Source organism: Rhincodon typus, chromosome 23, assembly GCF_021869965.1.
Source record: "Rhincodon typus isolate 14 chromosome 23, sRhiTyp1.1, whole genome shotgun sequence".
NCBI classification, from domain to species: Eukaryota; Metazoa; Chordata; class Chondrichthyes; order Orectolobiformes; family Rhincodontidae; genus Rhincodon; species Rhincodon typus.
In genome coordinates, this window is record NC_063354.1 from 1,466,956 (window position 1) to 1,490,456 (window position 23,501).

The 23,501-nt window shown below is 43.4% G+C and overlaps 1 protein-coding gene across 1 annotated transcript in view; it reads right to left on the bottom strand.

Moving 5' to 3' along the window:
* The window catches only part of stxbp4 (syntaxin binding protein 4), a 208,635-nt gene that overhangs the window by 9,671 nt on the left and 175,463 nt on the right, over positions 1-23,501 (bottom strand). The window contains exons 15-16 of the mRNA XM_048610619.1: positions 21,663-21,811; positions 9,953-10,010 (exon numbers count right to left, since the gene is read on the bottom strand). Coding sequence (XP_048466576.1) covers positions 9,953-10,010; positions 21,663-21,811 — 207 coding nt within the window. The remainder of the gene's footprint in view (positions 1-9,952; positions 10,011-21,662; positions 21,812-23,501) is intronic.

A 23,501-nucleotide genomic window follows, 5' to 3' on the forward strand; every position in this document is an offset into this window, starting at 1 on the left:
ATGCTGCCTGGCCTGCAGTGTTCATCCAGCTCCACACCTTGTTATCTTAGGCTCCAGCATCGGCAGTTCCTCCTCTCTCTGAGCTCCTCCATGATAATCCTCAACAGTGGCGCCCCACAAGGATGTGTACTCAGTCCCCTGTTCTCCCTGTACGCTCACAGCTGTGTGAGCAAATTTCGTACTAACGTCATCTGCAAGTTCACTTTGTAGGTCAGATATCAAACAATGGTGAGTCAGAATACAGAAAGGAGAAAGAGTGTTTGATGTTGTGGTGCAGTGATAACAATCTCTCTCTCTCAATGTCAGCAAAACAAAAGAACTGATCATTGACTGCAGGAAGCAAGCAGGAGGACACGCCCCTATCTACATCAATGGACCTGGGTTGACATGTCAGGTTCCTCGGAGCGATGATCACCAACAATCTGCTCTGAACCTCCCAGGTAGATGCAATGGTCAAGAAGGCACGACAACACCTTTTCCTCCTCAGGAGGCTTGGGAAATTCAGCATGGCCATAAGGACACTCACCAACTTTTACAGATGCACCATAGGAAGCAATCTATCTGGGTGCATCACGGCCTGGTATGCCAACTGCTCTGGCCAGGACCGTAAGAAACTACAGAAAGTTGTGTAACAGCTCAGGCCATCACGGAAGCCAATCTCCCACCCATGGACTCCACCTACATGTCTCATTGCCACGGAAAGGCTGCCAACATCTTCAAAGACACCTCGCACCCCGGTAATACTCTCTTCAAGCCTCTTCCATCAGGCAGAAGATACAGAAGCTTGAACACAAGCACCAACAGTTTCAAGAACAGCTTCTTCCCTGTTGTTCTTAGACTGTGGAATCGACCTCTCTAATTTCAAATCTAATGTTGATCTCATTTTTTGCACCTCCTGTGCAGTTGTAACAATAAATCAAATCAAATCAACTGACTGAATCATCTTTTTGAAACATGCAATGAAAAATCCACCCCAGAATCTGTCCAGTATGACATTACATGATCACACTATTTTGTCACAGTTCTTCAAAACAGGAAATTCATGTGGATCCCAGTGCCCAAAATAAACACAAATGCAGACAGAGGCTGTGTTCCTGAATTTCAGATGGACAGCTGAATACAGCAAGGACTTGTCTGGCTTATTTTACTGCATTTCCCCAACAGATTTTTTTTTGTGGTAATCTGTGGCCTTTCTTTTTATTAGCGCCTGACTGGAGCAATGGATCTGTTTTCCTCTGTGTGAGTGACATCCTGCTGGAGTGAGGCGGGGGAGACTCAGTGTCAATAAATACACCAGCCCATCTCTTCTCATAGTGTGTCTCACTCAGCACTCTCACTAACAAAATATGTACGTTTTACATCCCAATAAGCCACTTCACAAAAGTGTTATCAAACAAAACCTGCCACTGAACCACATAACAAGATACTAGGCCAAATGACATAAAGCTTGGTCAAAATGGCAGATTTTAAGAAGACAGAAATATAAAGGTTTAGAGAGATAATTCCACCATTTAGCCCCAAGCAGTTGAAGGCACAATCACTGACAGTGGAATGATTAAAACTGGGGACACACGTGAGAGGCCAGAATTAGATAATCACAGATAGCCCAACAGTTGTAGGAATGGAGGAGTTTACAGAGGAGAGGAGTGGATGGGCATTAAGGGATTTCAAGGCTTGTTTTGGGCTGGGAGCCAATGCTAGTTATCAAGCACAGAGGAGATGGATGAAGGAGACTGGTGTGGGCTCGGGTAGAACTTTGGATGAGCTGAAATTTATGGAGGAAAGAACGTGGAAATCCAGCCAGGGAGGCACTCAAATAGATGAGTCTGGAGGTAGCAAAAAGAGGCAATGAAGTCGATAAGCTCAGGAGGGACCAAGTATTGTAAAGTTATGGAGGTGGAAGTAGGCAATTAGCAGTTCAACTCAGGGTCAAATAGAACACCAAAGTTACAAACAGTCTGGTTCAGCCTTCAGACACGGTGAAGAAGAAAGCTGGAGTTGTGAATAGGGAACTTCTGATGGGGATAAAGACAGTGGCTTTGGTCTTCCCAGTGTTTGCTTCTCTTGCAGTCATGAATGTGAGAAACAAAGACCATAATTTTCTATTTTTGTGTTTTTAAAACCTGTTGACTAAAATAAGAAAGAACTGTTTTAAGAACCAGTGTTCGAAAGAGAGGCTGCAGTTTTGAGAACAAGTAACCTGATACCCATGAAAATTATTGCATATAACTGTTTGAACAAGCAGCGTTTGAAATTCAAATTGCAGATGATCTGGAGGTTATGTATTGATACAGTTCTTGTTGGCAACAAGAGGTTGATTGGTCTATGGACTAGTGACAGTTATCAATGACAGAGATTTTTCGCTTGCCAACAACTATGATTGGTTCTCGCATGGCTGAGCAGCTTGGAACTGGAAACAAGTTACAGAAACAGAGAAAGGGAGGAAAAGAAGAGTGTAGGTTGTCTCCCAGCCCACAAGCAACCTCTTCTCTGCAGTCAAAAGCTCAGTTTAAAAACTGCCGCAGCAATTGCTGTAAGCTGTGAATAAATTAGAGACATTTTCCCAGTGACATTTTCTAGTCACTCTGTATACTAACAAATCAGTGGAAACATACACAGAAAGACATCTGAGCAACAAGGGGTCTGCTCAGCTGAAGGATCATTTTAACATCAGAACCAGGAAGCAAACACCTCTGAACTGACTTTACAATTTTTCACTCTCTGCCAATAATTTATTTTCCTTTTGTGTTTGTCAATGTGTGTGCAATGAATAGTTCATAAGGGGATTACAGCTTTCACTGGCAGTGTTATATTCCAATAGTTTATATCTGTTTACCTGTAGGTATAGACTAACTATTTGTTGTCAATAATAATTCTTGTTCAGTACAGAAACTTGGTCCATACATTCACAGAATCATAGAATCCCTACAGTACAGAAAGAGGCTATTCGGCTCATCGAGTCTGTACCGACTCTCTGAACAGCATTCTACCCGGACCCTATACACTCCCCAGTCCCTGTAGCCCCTGCATTTACCATGGTTAATCCACCTCATCTACACATCTCTGAACACTATGAACAATTTACCATGGCCAATCCACCTAATGTGCACATCTTTGGACTGTGGGAGGAAACCGGAGCACCCAGAGGAAACCCACACAACCCTGCTCTGAAAGTCAGGCAAGCTGGGCTGCTGTCTATTCTCTAAAGGAAAACTTTAACATTTGGTACAACTCTGGGAATAATGGTGCTCAACTTACGATGTGCTACCCCAGTGAGACATAACACTGTGACAAAGCAGACGCAGTGGATGAGTTGATGAGACCCTGGACTCTGTTCCACTTCATTGATAGACCTACCCTACAGTAGCTTAGCTTGGGTTTAATTGTTAGCTTGATTTCAATCAGGGTGGTGACCAATCCAATTGGTAAAAATGAAAAGATGAGTCTTCAAATTAAGAAAAGTCTTGGCCTCTCAAAGCAGGCTGCACTGTTCTAGGGTTTCCCAGAGAGACGGTGAGAAAATAGATCAGTCTGAGGCTGGTGCAGTTGGGAAAAGGAGCAAGTCAAATAGTCAAGGCAGGCAGGAGCAAAACAGAGAATGAGGTAGGACTGATAAATTAAATTGCATTTATTTCAATGCAAGAGGCTTGACAGCTAAGGCAGATGAACTCAGGACATGGTTGGGAACATGGAACTGGGATATCATAGCTATTACAGAGACGTGGCTCAGGGATAGACAGGATTGGCAACTTAATGTACCAGGGTACAGATGCTATAGGAAGGATGGCAGGGGGTGGGGCAAGAGAGGAGGGGGAGCGGAGTTTTTGATTAAGCATAGCATTGTGGCTGTATTGAGGGAGGATATTCCAGGGAGTGTGTTGGGTGGAACTGAGAAATAAGAAAGGGATAATCACCTCATTGGGATTGTACTACAGATGCCCCAACAGTCAGTGGGAAATTGAGAAGCAAATTTGTACAGAGATATCAATTATCTACAAGAAAAACAGGGTGGTAATGATAGGGGATCTTAATCTTCCATAATTAGATTGGAGCTGCCATGGTGTTAAGGGATCAGATGGAGAGGAATGTGTTAAGTGTGTACAAGTAAATTTTCTGATTCAATATGTGGATGTACCTACTAGAGAAAGAGCAAAACTTGACCTACTCTTGGGAAATAAGGCAGGGTAAGTGACTGAGGTGTTAATAGGGGAGCATTTTAGGGCAAGTGATCATAATTCTATTAGTTTTAAAATAGTTATGGAAAAGGCTGGACTTGATCTAAAAGTCAGAGTCCTAAATTGGAACAAGGCCAATTTTGACGATATTCAGCAAGAACTTTCAAAAGTTGCTGGGTGCGGATATTTGCAGGTAAAGGGTTGGCTGGAAAGTGGGAAGCCTTCAAAAATGAGACAACAAGAGTCCAGAGACAGTATGTTTTTGTTATGGTGAAGAGCAAAGCTGGTAATGTAGGGAACGCTGGACAACTACAGAAATTAACATTCTGGTCAAGAAAAAGAAGGAAGCATATGTCAGGTATAGATAGCAGGGATCAAGTGAATCCCTAGAAGAGTATGAGGGTAGTAGGAGTACACTTAAGAGGAAAATCAGGAGGGCAAAAAGGGGACATGAGATAGCTTTGGCAAATAGGGTTAAGGAGAATCCAAAGGGATTCTACAGATCCATTAAGGTCAAAAGAGTAAATAGGGGAGAGAATAGGGCCCCTTAAAGATCAGCAAGGCCACCTATGTGTGGAACCTCAGGAGGTGGGTGAGATACTAAACCAGTATTTTGCATTAATGTTTAATGTGGAGAAGGATATGGAAGCTAGAGAACTTTGGAAAATAAACAGCGATATCTTGAAAAGTGCCCATATTACAGAGGAGGAGGTGCTGGACCTCTTAAAAGGCATAAAGGTGAATAAATCCCAGGAACCTGATCAGGTGTATCCTAGAACTTTGTGGGAAGCGAGGGAAGTGATTGCTGGGGTCCTTGCTGAGATATTTGCATAATCAACAGCCATGGCTGGAAGATTGGAGATTGGCTAACATGGTGCCACTATTTAAGGAAGGTGGTAAGGAAATGCCAGGGAACAATAGACTGGTGAGCCTGACATCAGTGGTGGGCAAGTTGTTGGAGGGGATTCTGAGGGACAGGATTTAGTGTATTTGGAAAGGCATGGGCTGATGAGGGATAGCTAACACGGCTTTGTGTGTGAAATAGTGTTCCACCAACTTGACTGAAATTTTTGAAGAAGTGATGAAGAGGATTGATGAGGGCAGAGTGGTGGATGTGGTCTATATGGACTTCAGTAAGGTGTTCGACAAGGTTCTGCACGATAGACTGGTTAGCAAGGTTAGATCACACAGAATAGAGGGAGAACTAGCCATTTGGATACAAAACTGGCTCAAAGGTAGGAGATAGAGGGTGGTGGTGGAGGGTTGCTTTTCAGGCTAAAGGCCTGTGACCAGTGGTGTGCCACAGGATTGGTGCTGGGCCCACTGATTTTTGTCAGTTATATAAATGACTTGGATGCATAGGAGGTATGGTTAGTAAGCTTGCAGATGACACCAAAATTGGTGGCGCAGTGGACAGTGAAGAGGATTAGTCAGAGTACCTTGATCAGATGGGCCGATGGGCTGAAGCATAGCAGATGAAGTTTAATTTATATAAATGTGAGATGCTGCATTTTGGTAGGGCAAATCTGGGCAGAACTTACACCTTAAATGGGAAGGTCCTGGGCAGTGTTGCCGAACAAAGGGAGCTTGGAGTGCAGGTTCATAGTTCCTTGAAAGTGGAGTCACAGGTATACAGGGTAGTGAAGAAGGCATTTTGTTTTCCTTTATTCATTAATGGGATGAGGATGTCACTAGGCAGCATTTATTGTCCAACCCTAATTGCCCAGGGCCAGTTTAGAGTCAACTGCATTGCTGTGGGTCTGGAGCCACATGTAGGCCAGACCAGGTAATAATAGCAGTTTCCTTCCCTAAAGAACATTAGTGAACCAGGTGGGTTTTTCCAACAATCAGCAATGGATTCATGGTCATCAATAGATTATTAATTCCAGATATTTTATTGAATTCAAATTCCACCATCTGGCGTGGCAGGATTCCAATCCAGGCCCCCAAAATGTTATCTGGGTCTCTGGATTAACAGTCCAGCAATAATACCACTAGGCCATTGCCTCTCCTTGCCCTTTATTGGTCAGTGCATTGAGTTTAGGAGTTGGGAGGTCATGTGGTGGCTGTACAGGACATTGGTTAGGCCAATTTTGGAATACTGCATTCAATTCTAGTCAATTCTAGTTCAATTCTTTTCTAAAGGAAGGATGTTGTTAAATTTGAAAGGTTTCAGAAAAGATTTACAAGGATGTCGCCAGTGTTGGAGGGTTTCAGCTACAGGGAGAGGCTGAATAGGCTGGGGCTATTTTCCCTGCAGGGTCGGAGGCTGAGGGGTGACCTTGCACAGGTTTATAAAATCATGAGGAGCATGGATAGGGTGAATAGTTAAGCTCTTTTCCCCAGGCTAGGGGAGTCCAAAACTTGAGGGCATAGGTTTAAGGTGAGAGGAGAAAGATATAACAGGGACCTAAGGGGCAACTTTTTCACACAAAGGGTGGTGCATGCATAGAACGAGCTGCCAGAGGAAGTGGTGGAGGCTGGTACAATTACAACATTTAAAAGGCATCTGGATGGGTACGTGAATGGGAAGGGTTTAGAGGGGTATGGACCAAATGCTGTCAAATGAGAGTAGATTAATTTAGGATATCTGGTGGCATGGACGAGTTGGACCAAAGGGTCTGTTTCCATGCACATCTCTCTGACCCTATGATACAGTTTTAACCAAATGCAGCAATAATAGCAGGAGAAACCAAATACTTAACCACATCTACCATCATTAATTGAAGGAGTACACGATGGATTACAATTAAAAACACACATTCTCTGGGTTACCTCATTCTTTTACCAACAAACATACAAAAGGTTAAAGTTCTGCGTACAAGCATTGTAAATATGAGGTTTGACATCACAGGCTCAACCACCAGTGACAATTATTCAGAAAGGCAATCAGCCATATCCAGATTCAGAATGCGCCAACTGTGGTTTGTGGTAGGACACAAAGTTATACTGCCAATTTGTAAGTGGGAAGGGGAAGGTAAGGGTCTAGGCCTGAAACGTCAGCCTTCCTGCTCCTCTGATGCTGCTTTGCCTGCTGTGTTCATCCAGCTCTACACCTTGTTATCTGGGATTCTCTGGTGTTAGGTTGACACCATGACACTGTGTGGGAACAGTGGTGCACTGGCACTAAAGGTGAAGGGAGAGTAATCAAACTAATAGTAACATACAGTACAGGGACAGCCTATTGTGCCTGTGTTAACTCTTTAAAACAGCTGGAAAATTGGATTTCTTCACACCAAGTCCCCTAAATTCTGCAAATTTTGCTTTTTGAATATTTACTTAATTCTTACTTAAACGTTCCTGCTGAATCTGCTTCCACCGCATTTTCAGATAGGACATGCCAGACCTCAACTAGCTGTGTAAATATATTTCTCCTCATCAGCCATCTTGTTTTTTTTTGTTGCCAATTACCCTTAATCCCTTGATTAGCCACACCCCTCCCCAACCTATCCACTGGAAACAGTTTCTCCTTATCCACTCGATAAACACCCTGAATAATGTTAAAAGGGAGGCTATGGCTCAGTGGTATTATCACTAGCATATAATCCAGGAACCCAGGTACTGTTCTGGGGAACTGGGTTCAAATCCTACCATGGCAGATGGTTGAATCCAACAAAAATGTAGAATTAAAAGTCTAATGATGATCATGAAACTATTGTTGGAAAAACCCATCTGGTTCACTAATGCTGTTATTGGAAAAGAAACTGCTATCCTTACCTGGTCTGGCTTCCATGTGACTCCAGACTCACAGCAATGTGGTTGACTCTTAATTGCCCTCTGGGTAATTAGGGATTGACAATAAATGCTGGATTAGCTAGAGAAATCCACATCCCTGACCACACAAAAGTATGCTCCCTTGTCTCTGGTACATCTTTTCTGTACCCTCTCCAAGACCTCAATATCCTAACTGATTTATATTTTTGGCCCATTGCACATTGACAGGCTATGCTGTTTTAGCATTTTGGTTGCCATTAAAATACTTTGTTTTGTGGATGTGAATTAGATGCAACTATTGCGAGCCTAAAATTCTCACTGCTGCCCTTGAAAAATGTCTGCCACGGAATCTTCCACATCCAGCTCAGAGGGTAGCCACACATTTGAAACAGGGTACCTCTGTCAGTGTAGCATTCGCTCAAGTGCTGACATGTGGAGTGTCAGCCTGGATTTCTATGTTAAGAACTCTGCATTGAGATTCATACCCACAACCTACTGACAGAGGTGAGAGTGTTACTCACAAAGCCATGGCTGTGCATGATGGACTACAGCATACACTTGCAGTTTAAATTATGCCTGTCCCCCTGCATTTAAAGTGTATTTAGTTGCATTGGTCAAAAGCCTATGATCAGGACTGGATCTCAGTTGTCAGTTCCTAATAGTTCCAACATTGAATTAGTCAGTTATTAAATCGGGAGGACTGTCCTTGAACCCGGTTTTAGGAACTGCATGCAGCTGCTGACACCTTGCTCACATGGTACCCGCCTCACCGTAACCTGATGCAACTTCTAGCAGCTCATCTGACACGCAGATTTGGCTTTCCTTTGGCCCAGATGGTAAACTAATTGGCTCCTGACAGTTCAGTAACACAATCAAAACAAGAAGGGCTCTCGCTGGACTCAGCCTGGTAATCGGTGCAGCTTCTACCAGTCACACACTGTCCAGATGGGTCCTCTTGAGTCCCTGACTGGAACTCAGTATTACTCCTTTAATCAGGAATCTAACTGGGGGTGAGGGGGATTACAAAGTGGAATAGGAAGAGCTTTAGGAATAAAGTTTGAGAAATCACCAGGATCCACTCTGTGTGTACACACAGTCAGAAAGACCTCTGAACCCGAATGAAACAGTCAGTGCGGACTTTATGGATTGCTTTGTTATGAATTTCAGCTAAATCCATTCAGCCACTTTGCTTATTGTGTTCAAGTATGTAAAAAATATTACTTCCACATTTTATATTTTGAAAGAATGCAAAGAGAGAGTCAGTGTTCAGATTTAGGATAATAGGTACCAAAAGCAGAGGGGCAATGGGGAGAACTGTTTTTACACAGCAGGACGGGAGTTAGTCTGGAATGCAGAGCCTGATGGAAGCAGATTCAATAATAACTTTCAAAAGGAGAAGTGGATTAATATTTGTAAAGGACAATTTCAGAGCTATCAGGAAAGAGCAGGGAAGCCAAGGCTAATTGAATACCACTTCTAAACACCCAGCATAGGCACAATGGGCTGAATGGCCTTTGTGCCATATGATTCTTTCCAATGGGAAGGTGCATTCACGGAAGGTTACTCAATTCCTGGCAGGTAAATATCTGCAATTTCCCCACCTTCATCTTTCAATAATTTGTTTTAAATAGTTTGATCTTCTGCTCTATATTCTGTAATCTGACTAGGTCCTCGGTTGGACCAGCAACTACATTCTTCCCTCTACCTCATAACCTCTTGCTTCCTTCACTTCTCCCTCTTTCTCACGCCCCTCTCTATTCCTTCCCTTTTTCTTTTCTCTCCCTGCTCTGCCATTCAATATGATCACAGCTGATCTGATTTTAACTTTAACTCTACATTCCTGTCTTTCTTCAATAATCTTTCATCCCCATGGTAATCAAGAATTTACCTACTTCTGATTTAAAATATTTTAAGGTTCTGTATCCACTGCCTTTTGAGGAAGTGAATTCCAAAGACTCGCAACCTTCAGAAAATATTCTTCTTATCTCTGTCTTAAGAGGGTGACCCTTGTTGTAAACTGTGATCATTGCGGCTTGCCCACGTGCATTCTCTGAGGCACTTACTTGATAAAATATTTAATCCCGTCTGCTGTATAAGCTTCTTCCCATCCATAAGGCAGACCTATCATGAGAAAGACAAAGTAATCAGAACTCAATGGGAAAAGACAGCAGTAGGAAAATCTTTTCACCAGTTTAACACAAGATCTTCTTGAAATTATTACATTTCTATCAGGGAACTTAATCCGAGAGCTGCATATCTGCAGCCAGCCTGATTGTATATATTGGGGGAGCAGAGGGATAAACTTCTGTCCCTGCAAACTCCTTAGTACTTAAACCCTTTGAAAGCTTTATTAGCTTCATGTGAACAACCTCTTATCTTCGCTCAAAGGAGTGCTGGTTTGGACCTCATGATTGTGCGTACAGTGTGGGTTCTGCTCCCATTGCTGACTAGTTTCATTGCGGTTCCTAAAACAACTTAAGATGTTTTGCAGCATGAGTGCCACTATATAAATGCAAGGTGCTGCATTCAGGACCCCAGTTTGCACATGCAAATGTCTAATGTCTGTTTCAAACACAAGTTCAGGGGCCTACGAGTCACCAGCTTCTAACTAGGCACTAGACAGGGTTCTGTTTTCCTGTTGCAAGAGATCATAACCTGATATTCCCCACCCCATATCCTCGCAGTTCAGTAACGGGGGGAGCAATATTGAACTTATTCCCCTCCCAGCTCCTCACCAACTTCCACCCTTGTCATTTCGAGCGATGGTTTGTCCTGCACTACTCCAGGAAATGTTGAATATGAACAAACAATTAAAATACGGTGTAAAACATAATTAACCAGCAATCAGGAAACAGGGATGTTGAGAAGCTGAGCTTGACAATAAGACAACCGATAGAAAGATCTTGTGTAATATTTGTAGAATTAGCCCATTGATGGGAAGGTTCAAAAACAAACTGTTAAATGTCAAAACCTGAATACAGGCACAAGCACTAAAGCAACTTAGCCAAAACTGATAGCCTGCTGGAGGAACTGACTTCACAACTAGCACCAGAAGCAGTGAGTGCTGTATCTGGTACCATCGTAAACATTTAACTTTGCCCAATTTTATTTTTACATGCATGTCCTCAGCTTGCTCCTTTACCACATTTAACTCTGTAACCTCCTTCAGCCCGACAACCCTTTTACCTGGAGGGAATTCTAGAGGTTAGGACCCAGGTGGCTAAAGGCTCTGCTGCTAGTGGTGAAGCCAAGAAAACTGGGATGTACAAGAACCAGAATTGGAGGAGCACAGACACCTTGAAAGATTGCAGGATTTGAAGAGACCACAAAGAGAGAGGGAGAAATGGAGAAATGTTCTCACACAGTCATCACAGTGTGGTTAGGATCTGAAATGCATCACCTGTGAGTGTGGTGGAGGTAGCTTCAATCGGATAGTCAAGAGAGAATTAGATCATTATCTAAAAAGGAAGATTGTGCAGGGTTATGGGGAGAAAGTGAATAATGGCACGAGATGCATTGATGCCACACAACGGGATGAATAGCCAGCTACTGTGCTCTAACAATTCTGTGTTCCCACCATTCTTCAGGCAGCAATTTCCACATTAACAGCGGTGCTGTTAGAGGCCTTTCAGCCCATCAAGTCTGCACTGACCCTCCAAAGAGCATTCCAACCAGACCCATGCCCTACCCTATCCCAGTAACCCTGCATTTACCAAGGCTAACCCACTCATCCTGCACATCCCTGGACACTACGTGCAATTTAGCATGGCCTGTCCACCTAGTCTGCACATCTTTGGACTGTGGGAGGAAACCGGAGCACCCGAAGGAAACCCACGCAGACATAGGGAGGACATGCAGACTCCACCATAGACAATCACCCAAGGCTGGAATCAAACCTGGGTCACTGATGCTGTGAGGCAGCAGTGCTAACCACTGAGCCACCGTGTCACCCCATCATCCCTGATTCTTTGGCTAATTGTCTTAACTGAGAAAATATCACTTCTTAGTGGCAGCGAAAGTGACAAGGGTCTGGGGAAAGGGCACATGGTAATGATGCTCGTTTGAAGAGCTGGTGCAGATACAATGGGCTGAGTGACCCCCTTCTGTGCCATAATAATTCTGTGACAAGAACCTGAGAAGAATCATTAGTGAGGTTAAAGTGACCTGACAACCAGGAGACACTCACAACACTGCCATTACCATGCTAGATTATGCAGCAGATTTCTGCTGCTCACATTACATCCTCTATCTCTCTGTCTGTTTTCTCGTTTTTCAGAAAGCATCATTTGGGATGAAGCCCCCGGAAGGATCAGGTTTTTACTGGCCTTAAGTTTTTACTCTGTTTTATCACATGCCTGGTGGGGAGGAAGGGCCTTGACAATGATGCTTGAGGCTTACTTATGGCATCAGACAGGTTATTTTTCTCTCTGACGTGAAACTGCAGAATTTGGGAGGATATTTATATTGGAGGTTTGGGATGTCAGTGCAGGGAAACCTTTGTGTTTTTGGTATCTGTTGTGTAACTGTTAAATGCTCTCTGGATAAATAGAATGCAGAGTAGATGTACACCATTGTTCCATTGACATTGTCCCCATCAAATACTCCCATAACAGGTATAGTGCATATTCTTGGACAGTGTAAAGCTCTCTCTACATTTTAAACTGAAAGGAAAGGTCTCTCTAATCTTTTAAATGAAAATAAAGCTCTCTCCACACTGTCCCCATCAAACACTCCCACAACAGGGAAAGTACAGGGTTAGATACGGAGTAAAACTACCTCTACTCTTTCACACAAAATCAAGCTCCTCTACTCCTTTAAACTAAAAATAAACAGCAAGTAAAACTCCCTTGACACAGTCCCCATCAAACACTTTCAGGACAGAGAGAAAAATGGGGTTAGATACAGGGTAAAGCTTCCTCTACACTGTCCCCATCAAACAATCCCAGGTCAGGGACAGCATAGGATTAGATACAACGTAAAACTCTCTCTGCTCATTTAAAACCAAAGGGAAATGGAAAATTTGGTTTCTTCAACACAATCCCCATCAAACACACCCAGTACATGAACAGCACCGGGTTAGACACAGAATAAAGCTTCCTCTACTCTTTTAAACTGAAAGTAAACAGAAAGCGAAGCTCCTTCTATATTGTACCCATCAAACACTCTCAAGGCAAGTACAGCACAGGGTGAGTTACAGAGTAAGTCAAGGACAGCTTAGTCTGAATTTTGCCTGAATGTTTACATGTGCCCATAGTCCATCAGGGTTCACTAGTCAAGAATGTGAAGTGGCTGTATCATTTCATAAAATTCATTTCACATAGGTTGTGATGAAAATCAAGCCTACATCTATATGAAAGATCAGATTGCAGCCCACTGCGTCAATGTCAGTAACAGGTCTCCCTTTGAATCTCCGGTGTCTTGGTGCGAAGTTTGTGTCAATGCCTTTTGTCTTCTCCATTTCTATTTTGCAGGGTCGACCCTTTTGGCTCTGACGTGTGGCGGTAAGTAATAGGAGGACAACTGGATTTAATGTTCCACTATGAAAATTCATGTCAGCGGCATTCACACCAGCAAGTAATCGACCTGAGGATTATGTGTTACACTGTAATCTACTGTGCCATTTCCTTAAAAAGCATCATGTAACACTCAGACGCCTCTGGTACAGCACAACTCTACAAATACAATTTAATGGCTGTAACTTTTAAATAGAATAGAATAATTACATGAGCAATACCCAAAAGATTGGAGCAAGATGAGAGAGGTTTGCATTTAATTAAAAACAAGCAGGATTAAACAAAAGTAATTTTAAAATCTAAAAAATTTGTTTCTGCACAAAATGCAGGCCCATCAGTGTAAACCTGAATGACCTCAAAACAGCGTTGGCCAGTTGGGGTCTGGCTGAGAGACCCCTGTGGTGCATTCCTATCTGCTGTTCCACGGACAAAGTCCATGATGGACACTGGGAACCATTTGGAGGTTAAGGGGCAGCTCATGACACGCTGAGTGTGCATCAGAATGCAGGGCAGGACTGAGACCAGCAGAAGACACAGAGCTCAGCAATATATAAGAGGCTTTCCTCTCTACTGAACATGCTGAAAATCTGCAACAAAAACAGAAAGTGCTGGAGAAACTCAGTGGGTCTAGCAGCATCTGTAGAGAGACAGAAAGAGAGTTAACGTTTCAAGTACAACACGACTTTTGTTCAGAATTGACAGAAAGTGAAAATGTGATGGATTTTATCGCTTAAAAGAGATGGGGAGAAGCAAGTGGAACAGAATGGAAGGTTGGGGAGAGGTTACAGGCTGGGGCTATGGGGTTACGGGAGACTGCGTATGATTCGTCTTTTGAGAAAGTGAGCAGTGGTCTGACCCTTGTTTTTTCTCCTGGTTTCCATGTTGTCCCCTCAGCATAGTTACCATTACTGGGACAGAAAAGGAATCACACAGCATTCTGACGCCGGAGTGCATGCCTGAGCTGTCTGCACATCATTAACTCTCTGTTCCTGGCAGACACTTTGGGTTTTCTTGAAAAACACAAATATAGCCTGAACATGCTCCAAGGGGTACTCCACACATTAACCCTTTGTCCAGGATTCAGGTCAGATTGAAGTCACCTGGAACAGTGACTCAGCCCAAAACTTACAAGTGACTCACCTCCCATACTGCAGAACACAACAACTTGCATTTATACAGCACCTTTAACATAGTAAAATGTCCCAAGTACTTTTACAGATAAATCTGACAAAACAACAATGAGCAAAAAGGATAGTTCACCTCTTGTGCATCTGATTTTAATCAAACAATTTTAATCATTTCACTACTGCCAGGCGTGCCCTCAGCTGCGAAGGACTCAAGCTCTGGAATTCCCTCCCTAAACGTCAATGCCTCACTTTCCTCCTTTAAGACATGAATTAAAACCCACTTCTTTGATCCTTTGACTTAAAGGCTCCTTAATATATGGCTTGTTGGAGGGTCAGTACTGAGGGAGTTGTTGGAGGGTCAGTGCTGAGGGAGTGCCGCACTATCAGAGGGTCAGTACTGAAGAAGCGCCGCACTATCAGAGGGTCAGTACTGAGGGAGCGCCGCACTATCAGAGGGTCAGTACTGAAGGAGCGCCACACTATCAGAGGGTCAGTACTGAAGGAGCGCCGCACTATCGGAGGGTCAGTACTGAGGGAGTGCCGCACTGTCGGAGGGTCAGTACTGAGGGAGTGCCGCACTGTCGGAGGGTCAGTACTGAGGGAGTGCCGCACTGTGGGAGGGTCAGTACTGAGGGAGTGCTGCACTGTGGGAGGGTCAGTACTGAGGGAGAGCTGCACTGTCGGAGGGTCAGTGCTGAGGGAGTGCCGCACTGTCGGAGGGTCAGCGCTGAGGGAGCATCGCACTGTCGGAGGGTCAGTGCTGCACTTCTGTTCACGCTGTCTTTCAGGTGAGATGTAGAAGTGTCTCTCTCTGCCCTCTCAGAGAGGTGTTGGTGATGTTGTGGTAATGTCGCTGGGCGAGTAACCTGAGGACATGTTTTCTAATTGTACCAATAGAATTTAAATTCTATTCATGATGACCTGGAATGGAATGCCATTCTCAGTAATGGGGACTATGACAGTATTGATAATAGTGGTTTGCTAATGACTTAAGGAAAGGAAATCTGCCAAATCCTTCCGCAGTCTGGCCTACATGTGACTCTGGAACCTCAACAACATGGTTGACCCTTAACCGCCCTCTGAAATAACCTGCTAAGCAACTCAGTTCTTGGGCAATTGATATAGACAGCTGATGCTGGCCTTGCCAGCAGTGCTCACATTCCATGAAAGAATAGAGGAAAATAAGGTGGATATAAAATATCACATAACCATTATTTGAAGATGAGAGGTTAAGTTCTCCTCAGTGTCTTGGTGAACATTTATCCCTTAACCAACATCAAGGAGGCAGCTGATCATTATCAAATTGTGTTTGTTGCAGCTTGTATTGTTGGTGGATACCATATACTACAACAATGACTATATTTTACATACACTTTATGGACTTCAAGGAAAGACTTGAAGTTATAAATGCAAGTCTGTCTTTCTTTCAATTTATTTCCTGACCTGAGGAAGGTGAATAATTTATCTTATGTAAATATAGAAATGTATTTAAGTATACAAATACAAGGTCTCGCTGTCTAAAAGAGAAATCCTAGCCGGATGGTCAGAGATTCACTCTGCCAGGGATTCCCACATCCCATGGGGCCTCAGTGTCAGCTGGTGTAGCCCGGTGATTGGATTTAGATCAGAGCTGTAAAGGACAGACACGCGAGGTGGGAGACACCAGTGATCCCAGCCTCGGTAGGAGAACTGAACAGAGATTTTCAAGTTATGACACCAGTGACATTTGCAAGTAAGAAATATTCCTTTTGAACCTCAGCTAGAGAGCATCTCCAACAGAAAACACATTCTGATAAAATTCCTGGAAGTGTCAAAACTGGGATAAGGTCCGATTTCAAGATTCTGAGAAACAATTGGGGCTAATTTTACACTTCTGCGTGGGTGCTAGGGCAAGGGTTTGGGGGGTGGGGTGGGGCAGGGGGGTTGGTGCTAGTCTTCACTAACCTCCCCGGTTAAGTTTACAACTTTAAATCTAGCTGCCCCACATGATAATACCCCAGTTCCCGTTCTTAATTACCAGAGAGTAGGACCTTTGCCTCCAAGTGACAGGAAACTTTAGACCCTTCACCAGCAACCAATCCAGCAGAACCAGAAGCAAGTTGTAGCCACAGCTGGGCTGGGGATTGTGGTGGAAATGAAGCAAGATGAGACACTGAGGTTTTGAGATCAGGGGTGGACACGAAGCAGGGATGGAGCTTTCAGGAGTGGCAGCATCAAGGGCATGCTGCCCTGACAGGCACAGGAGGCACCCCACCCAAATGAGTCAGCTTTAATTTCTTCCTGCCTTTTCGCCCAAGCTGCTACAGTTGTGGGTTAGCCAACATGCATCTATTGCAGTGATGGCGATAGAATGATGTGGAGGTGCTGGTGTTGGACTGGGGTGGACAAAGTTAGAAGTCACATGACACTAGGTTATAGTCCAACAGGTTTATTAGAAATCACAAGCTTTCAGAGCATTGTTCCTTCGTCAGGTGAAGTCAGCCTGACAAAGGAGCAACGCTTCGAAAGCTTTTGAGTTCAAATAAACCTGTTGCACTATAACCTGGTGTTGTGTAAGTTCTGATGAGGTAGAATGAGATGTTTAAGATCTACTTGTGTTCTGACCAAAAGTTTGGGAAGGATGTTAGAACAGTGATCTCAGAAAAAGACGTAATGTGTCTACTTCCCTCAGTGCTATTACTTTTACCAGAGCTTTGAGACTGTGGGCTCGAGCACTGCTCCAGCAAATTCAGCTTGGCTTAACCAGATGTAGCAGTGCAGTACTCAGCAAGTGCTGCAGTGCTTCAGAATCCATCCTTCAGAACAGATACTCAATTCCCAAGGGAAGTCCTAAGCTGCCTGTTTGGATGCTGCTTAAAGTATGAGAGGAGCCAGCATTCTTACTTCAGCTACCCCTAAAAACAGATAAACCAAACATTTACCCAGTTGCAGTTTGAGGGATCCCGCTGTCAGTAAAATGGCTGCAGCTTTTGCCAACATAACAACAGTGACTGCACCAAAAGGTAATTAGTTTGACACTAACTGCTGACTGTTGTGACTAAACACTATAAAAGTTCAAATCCTCTCTGTAAAGCTATGTATGATAAAAGTACTGTTCTGGGCACTGGACCCCAGCAGCAAACTGTAGCTGGGACTGAGCTGCTAACAGCTCAGTCTGGGAGCTGCAATCCATGTCACACTGCAGCAGTTCTGCTCCTCACACTCACATGCCACACTAAGCTGACAGGCTTTTTCCCCCAGAGGATGCTCTTCTCTGGTCAAAGCTAATTGCTCTATGTTCCAAATAGTGAGGTCGAGGCATCTGTCTCTGACTATAACTGAGGGAACTGTCTGATGAGCAAACTATTCTGCTCTGATCAAATTTTCTCCTCCCACCCCGCCTCCAGTCACGTTTCTCTGCTGCACTTACTGCATGTGGCCTACAGACTCGTGGCTTGTTATGTGTTTCTGCCTTCCTCACAACCAGTATCAGAAAACCCCTACGTCTCTGTCCTGTGCTGACTCTCCAAAAACCTGACAGTCTTTCAAAAATCCTCTCCTGCTCTCTGGTCACTCCTTACTCTCTCTCTCTCTGACATTCTTTATCATTTGCTCTATCCCACTCTCCAATAACCTCTAATAACTGGTCTGCTTTTCTTTCTCTCCTCAGACTGTTTTTTATGTTGTCATGAGGTGTGGGTGTTGGTGTGAAGGACAATACTTCTTGCCCATCCCTACTTGCTCTCGAACTGAATGGCCTGTTGGACCATTTCAGATGTCAGTTAAGAGTCAATTGCATTTCTCTGGGTCTGCAGTCTCCTGTAGCCCAGATCAGGTAAGGATGGCTGATTTCTTTCCCTAAAGGACATTACTGAGCCACACGGGTTTTTATGCAATTGAATGACAGTTCAGATACTGAGACTAGTTTTATACTGCAGGTTTATTAATTGTTAAGCAGCACCAGTTTATCTTGGATCTCTGGATTACCAGTCCAACGACATTGCCATTGCATTATCATTTCCCCTTCTAGTGCTTAGTCCATATCCCTCCGCTAAATCCTCTATTGTTCCTGCTCTGTATAACTGTCTCTCACACCATCTCTTCCATCCCTTACTCTTTAGGATGTTTACTCCCCTTAAGCTTGTTATTCAAAGGTCACTTGTTGCTCTAATTCCCAGATGCTACCATGCTTTCCTGAAGCCAGGCAATTCTCACTCTCTTCTTTTAGCGTCTTAGTGGTCTGAGGGCTATTCCTCACGGCTTTTCATACATTTCCAGGATATGGTATCACGATGGGGCAAGGAGAAGAGGCAAGCTGCCAGAATGACCTCAACTGGTTCAGGGATTAAATCCGTACCATCAACATTATTAAACATCAAGCTCTTGGCCAACTGAATTAAGCAGCATCCCAGGAAGTTCTGAGTTAGTTTGGAGCTAGTTGTGAAATATTGGCTTGAGTACTGTGTGCAGTGGAGGAGGTCTGCTAGGCTTCAGGACAATGATATCAGGACAATAAACATTTGGTTTTGTTTTAAAAAAACCAGCAATATTGTTTTGTCTCCACAATTTTCCAACAGATAATGGAAGAACTGCCTGGTCGGAGGAAGAGGCCAATCAGCCCTTCAAACCTGTTCTGATACTCCATCAGATCATGTCTTATCTGTATCTTAATGACACATGTTTGCTTTAGCTCTGTATCTCTTGATATCCTTACTCTCTGAGAATCTGTCATCCTGCACAACAAAATAGATTTAAATAGCATTTTCAACGTTGCAAAATGTTCTGGGGCATTTCACAAGCATTAGGTTATCAAAGAAAACGTGACTCAGAGTCACAGAAGGAGAAATGAACACAGATAATTGAAGGGGAAGGCTTCAGGGATCAGCTTAAAGAAGGGCAGAGATGTTGAGGCAGAGAAATTTAGTCAAGGTTACGTTAAAACAGAACTTTGTTTGAGTTGTGAACAATTATTATTTGCTGTTCCAGTGTGAATGCCAGGTGTGAAGGCCAGGTGTGAGGACCACCTGTGGAATCCAGGTGTAAGGCTTAGGGCCCTTAGTGTTGCTGCAAGCTCAAATCTTGAGGTTGCAACCTCAGAGACAGCAATGGTTGTTCTGTATCCCTATCTCCCTCCCCTTCACACTCTCAGTTGTCACTCAGGGGATACAACAAATTTTAAGCCTTGAAATACAGTCACAGTGGGAAAAAGTTTGGGAAGCACTGGATTAAAAAGATATCTTGTTAAGCTGAGACAAGGAAAAGGAGGCTCACATGGTAGCTGAGTGGTGTAATTATATGCTGTACATTTCATATAGTAGAATAATAACTCCTATTTAATCCTGCGTGGTTCATTTCTTTTTCAAGGGTAGCACTCGTAACTATTTGTTTGGCGTCAATATTAATTGACTGTCACCAACAACTGAAGTGGGTGGTTTAAGACCCAGAGGATGGTCACTTTCAACAGTGTGTGGAGAGTCCCTATACTGTAGTGTTGTGAATAAGCCCCTTCTCCTCTACAGTTGTGTGCAGCAATTCAGGACAGAGGGGCCCGGGTGCACAAGCTGAGTTTTGCTCCCCTGTTTATTTTCAATCAAACACTCTATATCCTCGACAGAGCTTTTGAAAAAATTAATGAGAACAAATCTTGGACAAAGTGTCGCACAGCCCCACCAGTGTGCTGAAAGCTCAGAGCATATCTGGCAGCAGTTTGTAGTGACTTGCACACTGCCCTCCATCTGGTAAGAGGAACTGTCCATTCTTACCTGCTTTTTACAACCTCAAGAGAGAGAAAAAGAGGGAAAAAAACACTTGCCTACAGTTATCTGTTCACTCCCAGCAGAAACATCTCTGGCCCTAATATCAGAATTCTGAAAAGAAGTTTATTTCATAATAAAACAGGTCAGATTTAAACCAACATCTTTAAGATTTCAAGAAAATCTTCAAGGGGATCAGAGGACACTGTGGGTTAGCAGAATGGAGGAAAGGGATTAAATGAATGGAGAATGCACTGATGAAGCAGAGATGGTAGGGTTAAATATGGAATCAAATAAGAGTATGAATAGATGCCATTCAGGAGTTTCTCACATTGTTCAAAGTCAACAAATCTCTCCTTGTGCTGCCCACTGATCGCCTGAGACCTGGATAATCTAACACCGGGGTCTCAGCACTACATCTATAGGCTGGTAATCTGTGAGGTCCACCAGAGCATTTGTTTGGACAGTGGCAAAGTGTGGAAAGTAAACTATTTTTGTTAGGGAATTAGTTTTGTAAAAGTACTGTAGTACCAATCTCTCTTTTTTATCTCGCTACCCAGAGCTGTTTCCCTTCTAGTGTCAAACAAAACAAAGATTAGTGATATTGCCCACAAAAAGCCGCCTCCATTCTCCCTGGTACCAGGTGAACTGGAATGTTAATATTCCTGTGCATGAACAAGCCCAGAGGAATAGTTCTGATGGCTGCACTGAAACTGCATTTTATAGAATTCAGACAACATACAGCTGGGTGGAAAGTAAACTGTAGGAGGATGCAGAGGTGTTTCGGTGTGATTTGGAGAAGTTGAGTAGGCAATTGCATAGCAGATGAATTTCAGAACTAGGGGGTATATTTTTAAGATGAGAGCAGAAAGATTTAAAAGTGATCCGAGGGGCAACTTTTTCACACAGAGGTTGGTTCATATATGGAATGAACTGTCAGAGGAAGTGGTAGATGCAGGTACAGTTACAACATTTATAAGACATCTGTATAGGTACATGAATAGGAAAGGTTTAGAGGGATATGGGCCAAATGCGGGCAAGTGGGACTAGTTTAGTTCGGGAAAGTTGGTTGGTGCAGATAAGTTGGGCCGAAGGGTCTGTTTCCGTGCTGTATGAGTCTATAAATCCACTGTGCCAACCCCTTTTCTAATTTTATACCTAAACTGGGCCAGCCTTCTCTTTTTAAAAGAGGAGACAGCCAGCCTGTCAATCCTTCCCCGATGGATCTAATATTCTTATAAATTGGTATAACAAAAATAAAGTAATATATTAGTGACTGTCTTACAATATGAGCCCTAGTTTTAGATTCCTGCATTTAAGTCTAACTGAATCTAGTAGTTATGATGTGAGAGTACCTGAGTTGGAGTAGCAGTAAACCTGGTTCACCAGCTAATAACTTACAGTCTGCTTCAATGATGGTACGAACAGATTTGGCTAGTTCTCTGGCATCAGTTGAAAGCGACGCTAGAGTTCTGGGTCCATTACGACCAACTCGGTCAAGGAGGTTTTGAGACGAAGGTGGTCCTGAAAATCTTCGGACTCCAATCCCACTGAACATGAAGAAGTAACAGAAAAGAAATCAGCATTAATTTCTCTATCGTAATTCACTTCTTGCAACTACTCCCACCTCACCCTTCCCCTCCCAGAAGGTAAACTAGTCTGGGGTTTATGGGTTCAAGAGAAAATATACAGCGGAATGAAACAAGACTTTTCAATAGAACATAGATACTGGAAACCTGAAATGAAATTAGAAAATGCAGGAACCACTCAAATCTGTGAAGACAGAGCGAGTTAGTATTTCAGGTCAAGGACCGTTCATCGGAACTGGAGAGTGTTAGATACTTCAGTGTTTGAAGCACCTATGGAGGCTAGGGAAGGAATGACTGGGAGTATCTATGATAGGATGGAGGGCGAATGGGCAGGGGCAAGGACAGGAATGACAGGCTCAATGCTGCTCGTGGTCCAGGTCCCTGTCACCACGTTGCCCCCAATCCCTAGGGGCGGTTATCGGGATCTCATGCACGCTCCTGTCTCCTCTGGAGAGCAGGTGTGAGAAAATGAAAAAAAATGATGGAACAAGGCAAAAGTCATCAGCCTGAAAACTTTATGCTGCTCCTTTCCCATTAAATATGAATTCAGAATTGTAATGCTGATGTCTAAAGGCTGAGATTAATCATGAATGAAGGAAGGTGAACTACCAAACAAATAACTGTTAGGTGGTTCCGTTTTATGTAGATTTTTATCATGTACTGCATTTTTTTTTCCACCATAGATCTTATTTTGGAATTAGTGAGCACTCTAGCAAGTGGAGTTTATGTTCAATATTTTCTAGAATCTGTGTTTCACCCCCTCCGGAAACCATTTTGAAAAAAGGTGTTCAAGATGCTTCACATAAGAGTAATCAAATTAAATGTGGTGCTGAGTCACTGGGGACATAGTGGGCGAGGTGATAAAATGCTCATTTAAGGAGGCAGATTTAATCGCGCATCTCAACGGAGGTGAGTCAGATGCAGAGACAGAGAGTTTGAGGGAGGGAATTTGAGCCATTAAGGCCAGCCAGCTTGCGTGAAGACCACTGAAGGTGGTACAATGAAAATCAGAGATGTGCCAGATCTGGTAGGGTGCAGAGATCTGGGAAACTTGCAACATCTATTTGGCTAATACCCAGGAAAGGATATACATGGCCTAAGGAGGAGTGAAATTAAGGCTCACTGGACTGGCACCTGGGATAATAGGATTGTTTCATGACAAGACATTCAGTAGACTGCCTTTAGTGCCTGAAGTTTAGAAGTAAAGTATAAAATTCTTAACTTGACAGGGCAAATAGCAAAAATATGATTCCACTAGAGAGAGTGCAGAAGAGTTTTACCAGAACATTGCCTGGGCTGGAGGGTCTGAGCTAGAAGGAAAGATCAAATAGGCTGGGTTTGTTTTCTTTGCAGCAGTGAAGGGAAAGAGGAGACCTGATTAGGGTGTTTAAGTTGATGAGGAGTATGAGTAGCATGGATAAGAAGGCACTTATTCCTTTAGTAGAAAGGTCAATAACTAGGGCACAGATTTAAGTTAAGAAGACAAATCTAAGAGGAGAGTTGAGAACAGCTTTTTTTTACTCAGAGGGTGGTGGGAGTTTGGAACTCATTGCCCGAAAGGGTGGTTGAATCAGAAACTCTTGTAATATTTAAGCTGTCCTTAGCCATTCATTTGTGTTGGCATGCACTTCAGAGTTTTGAACAAAAGGCC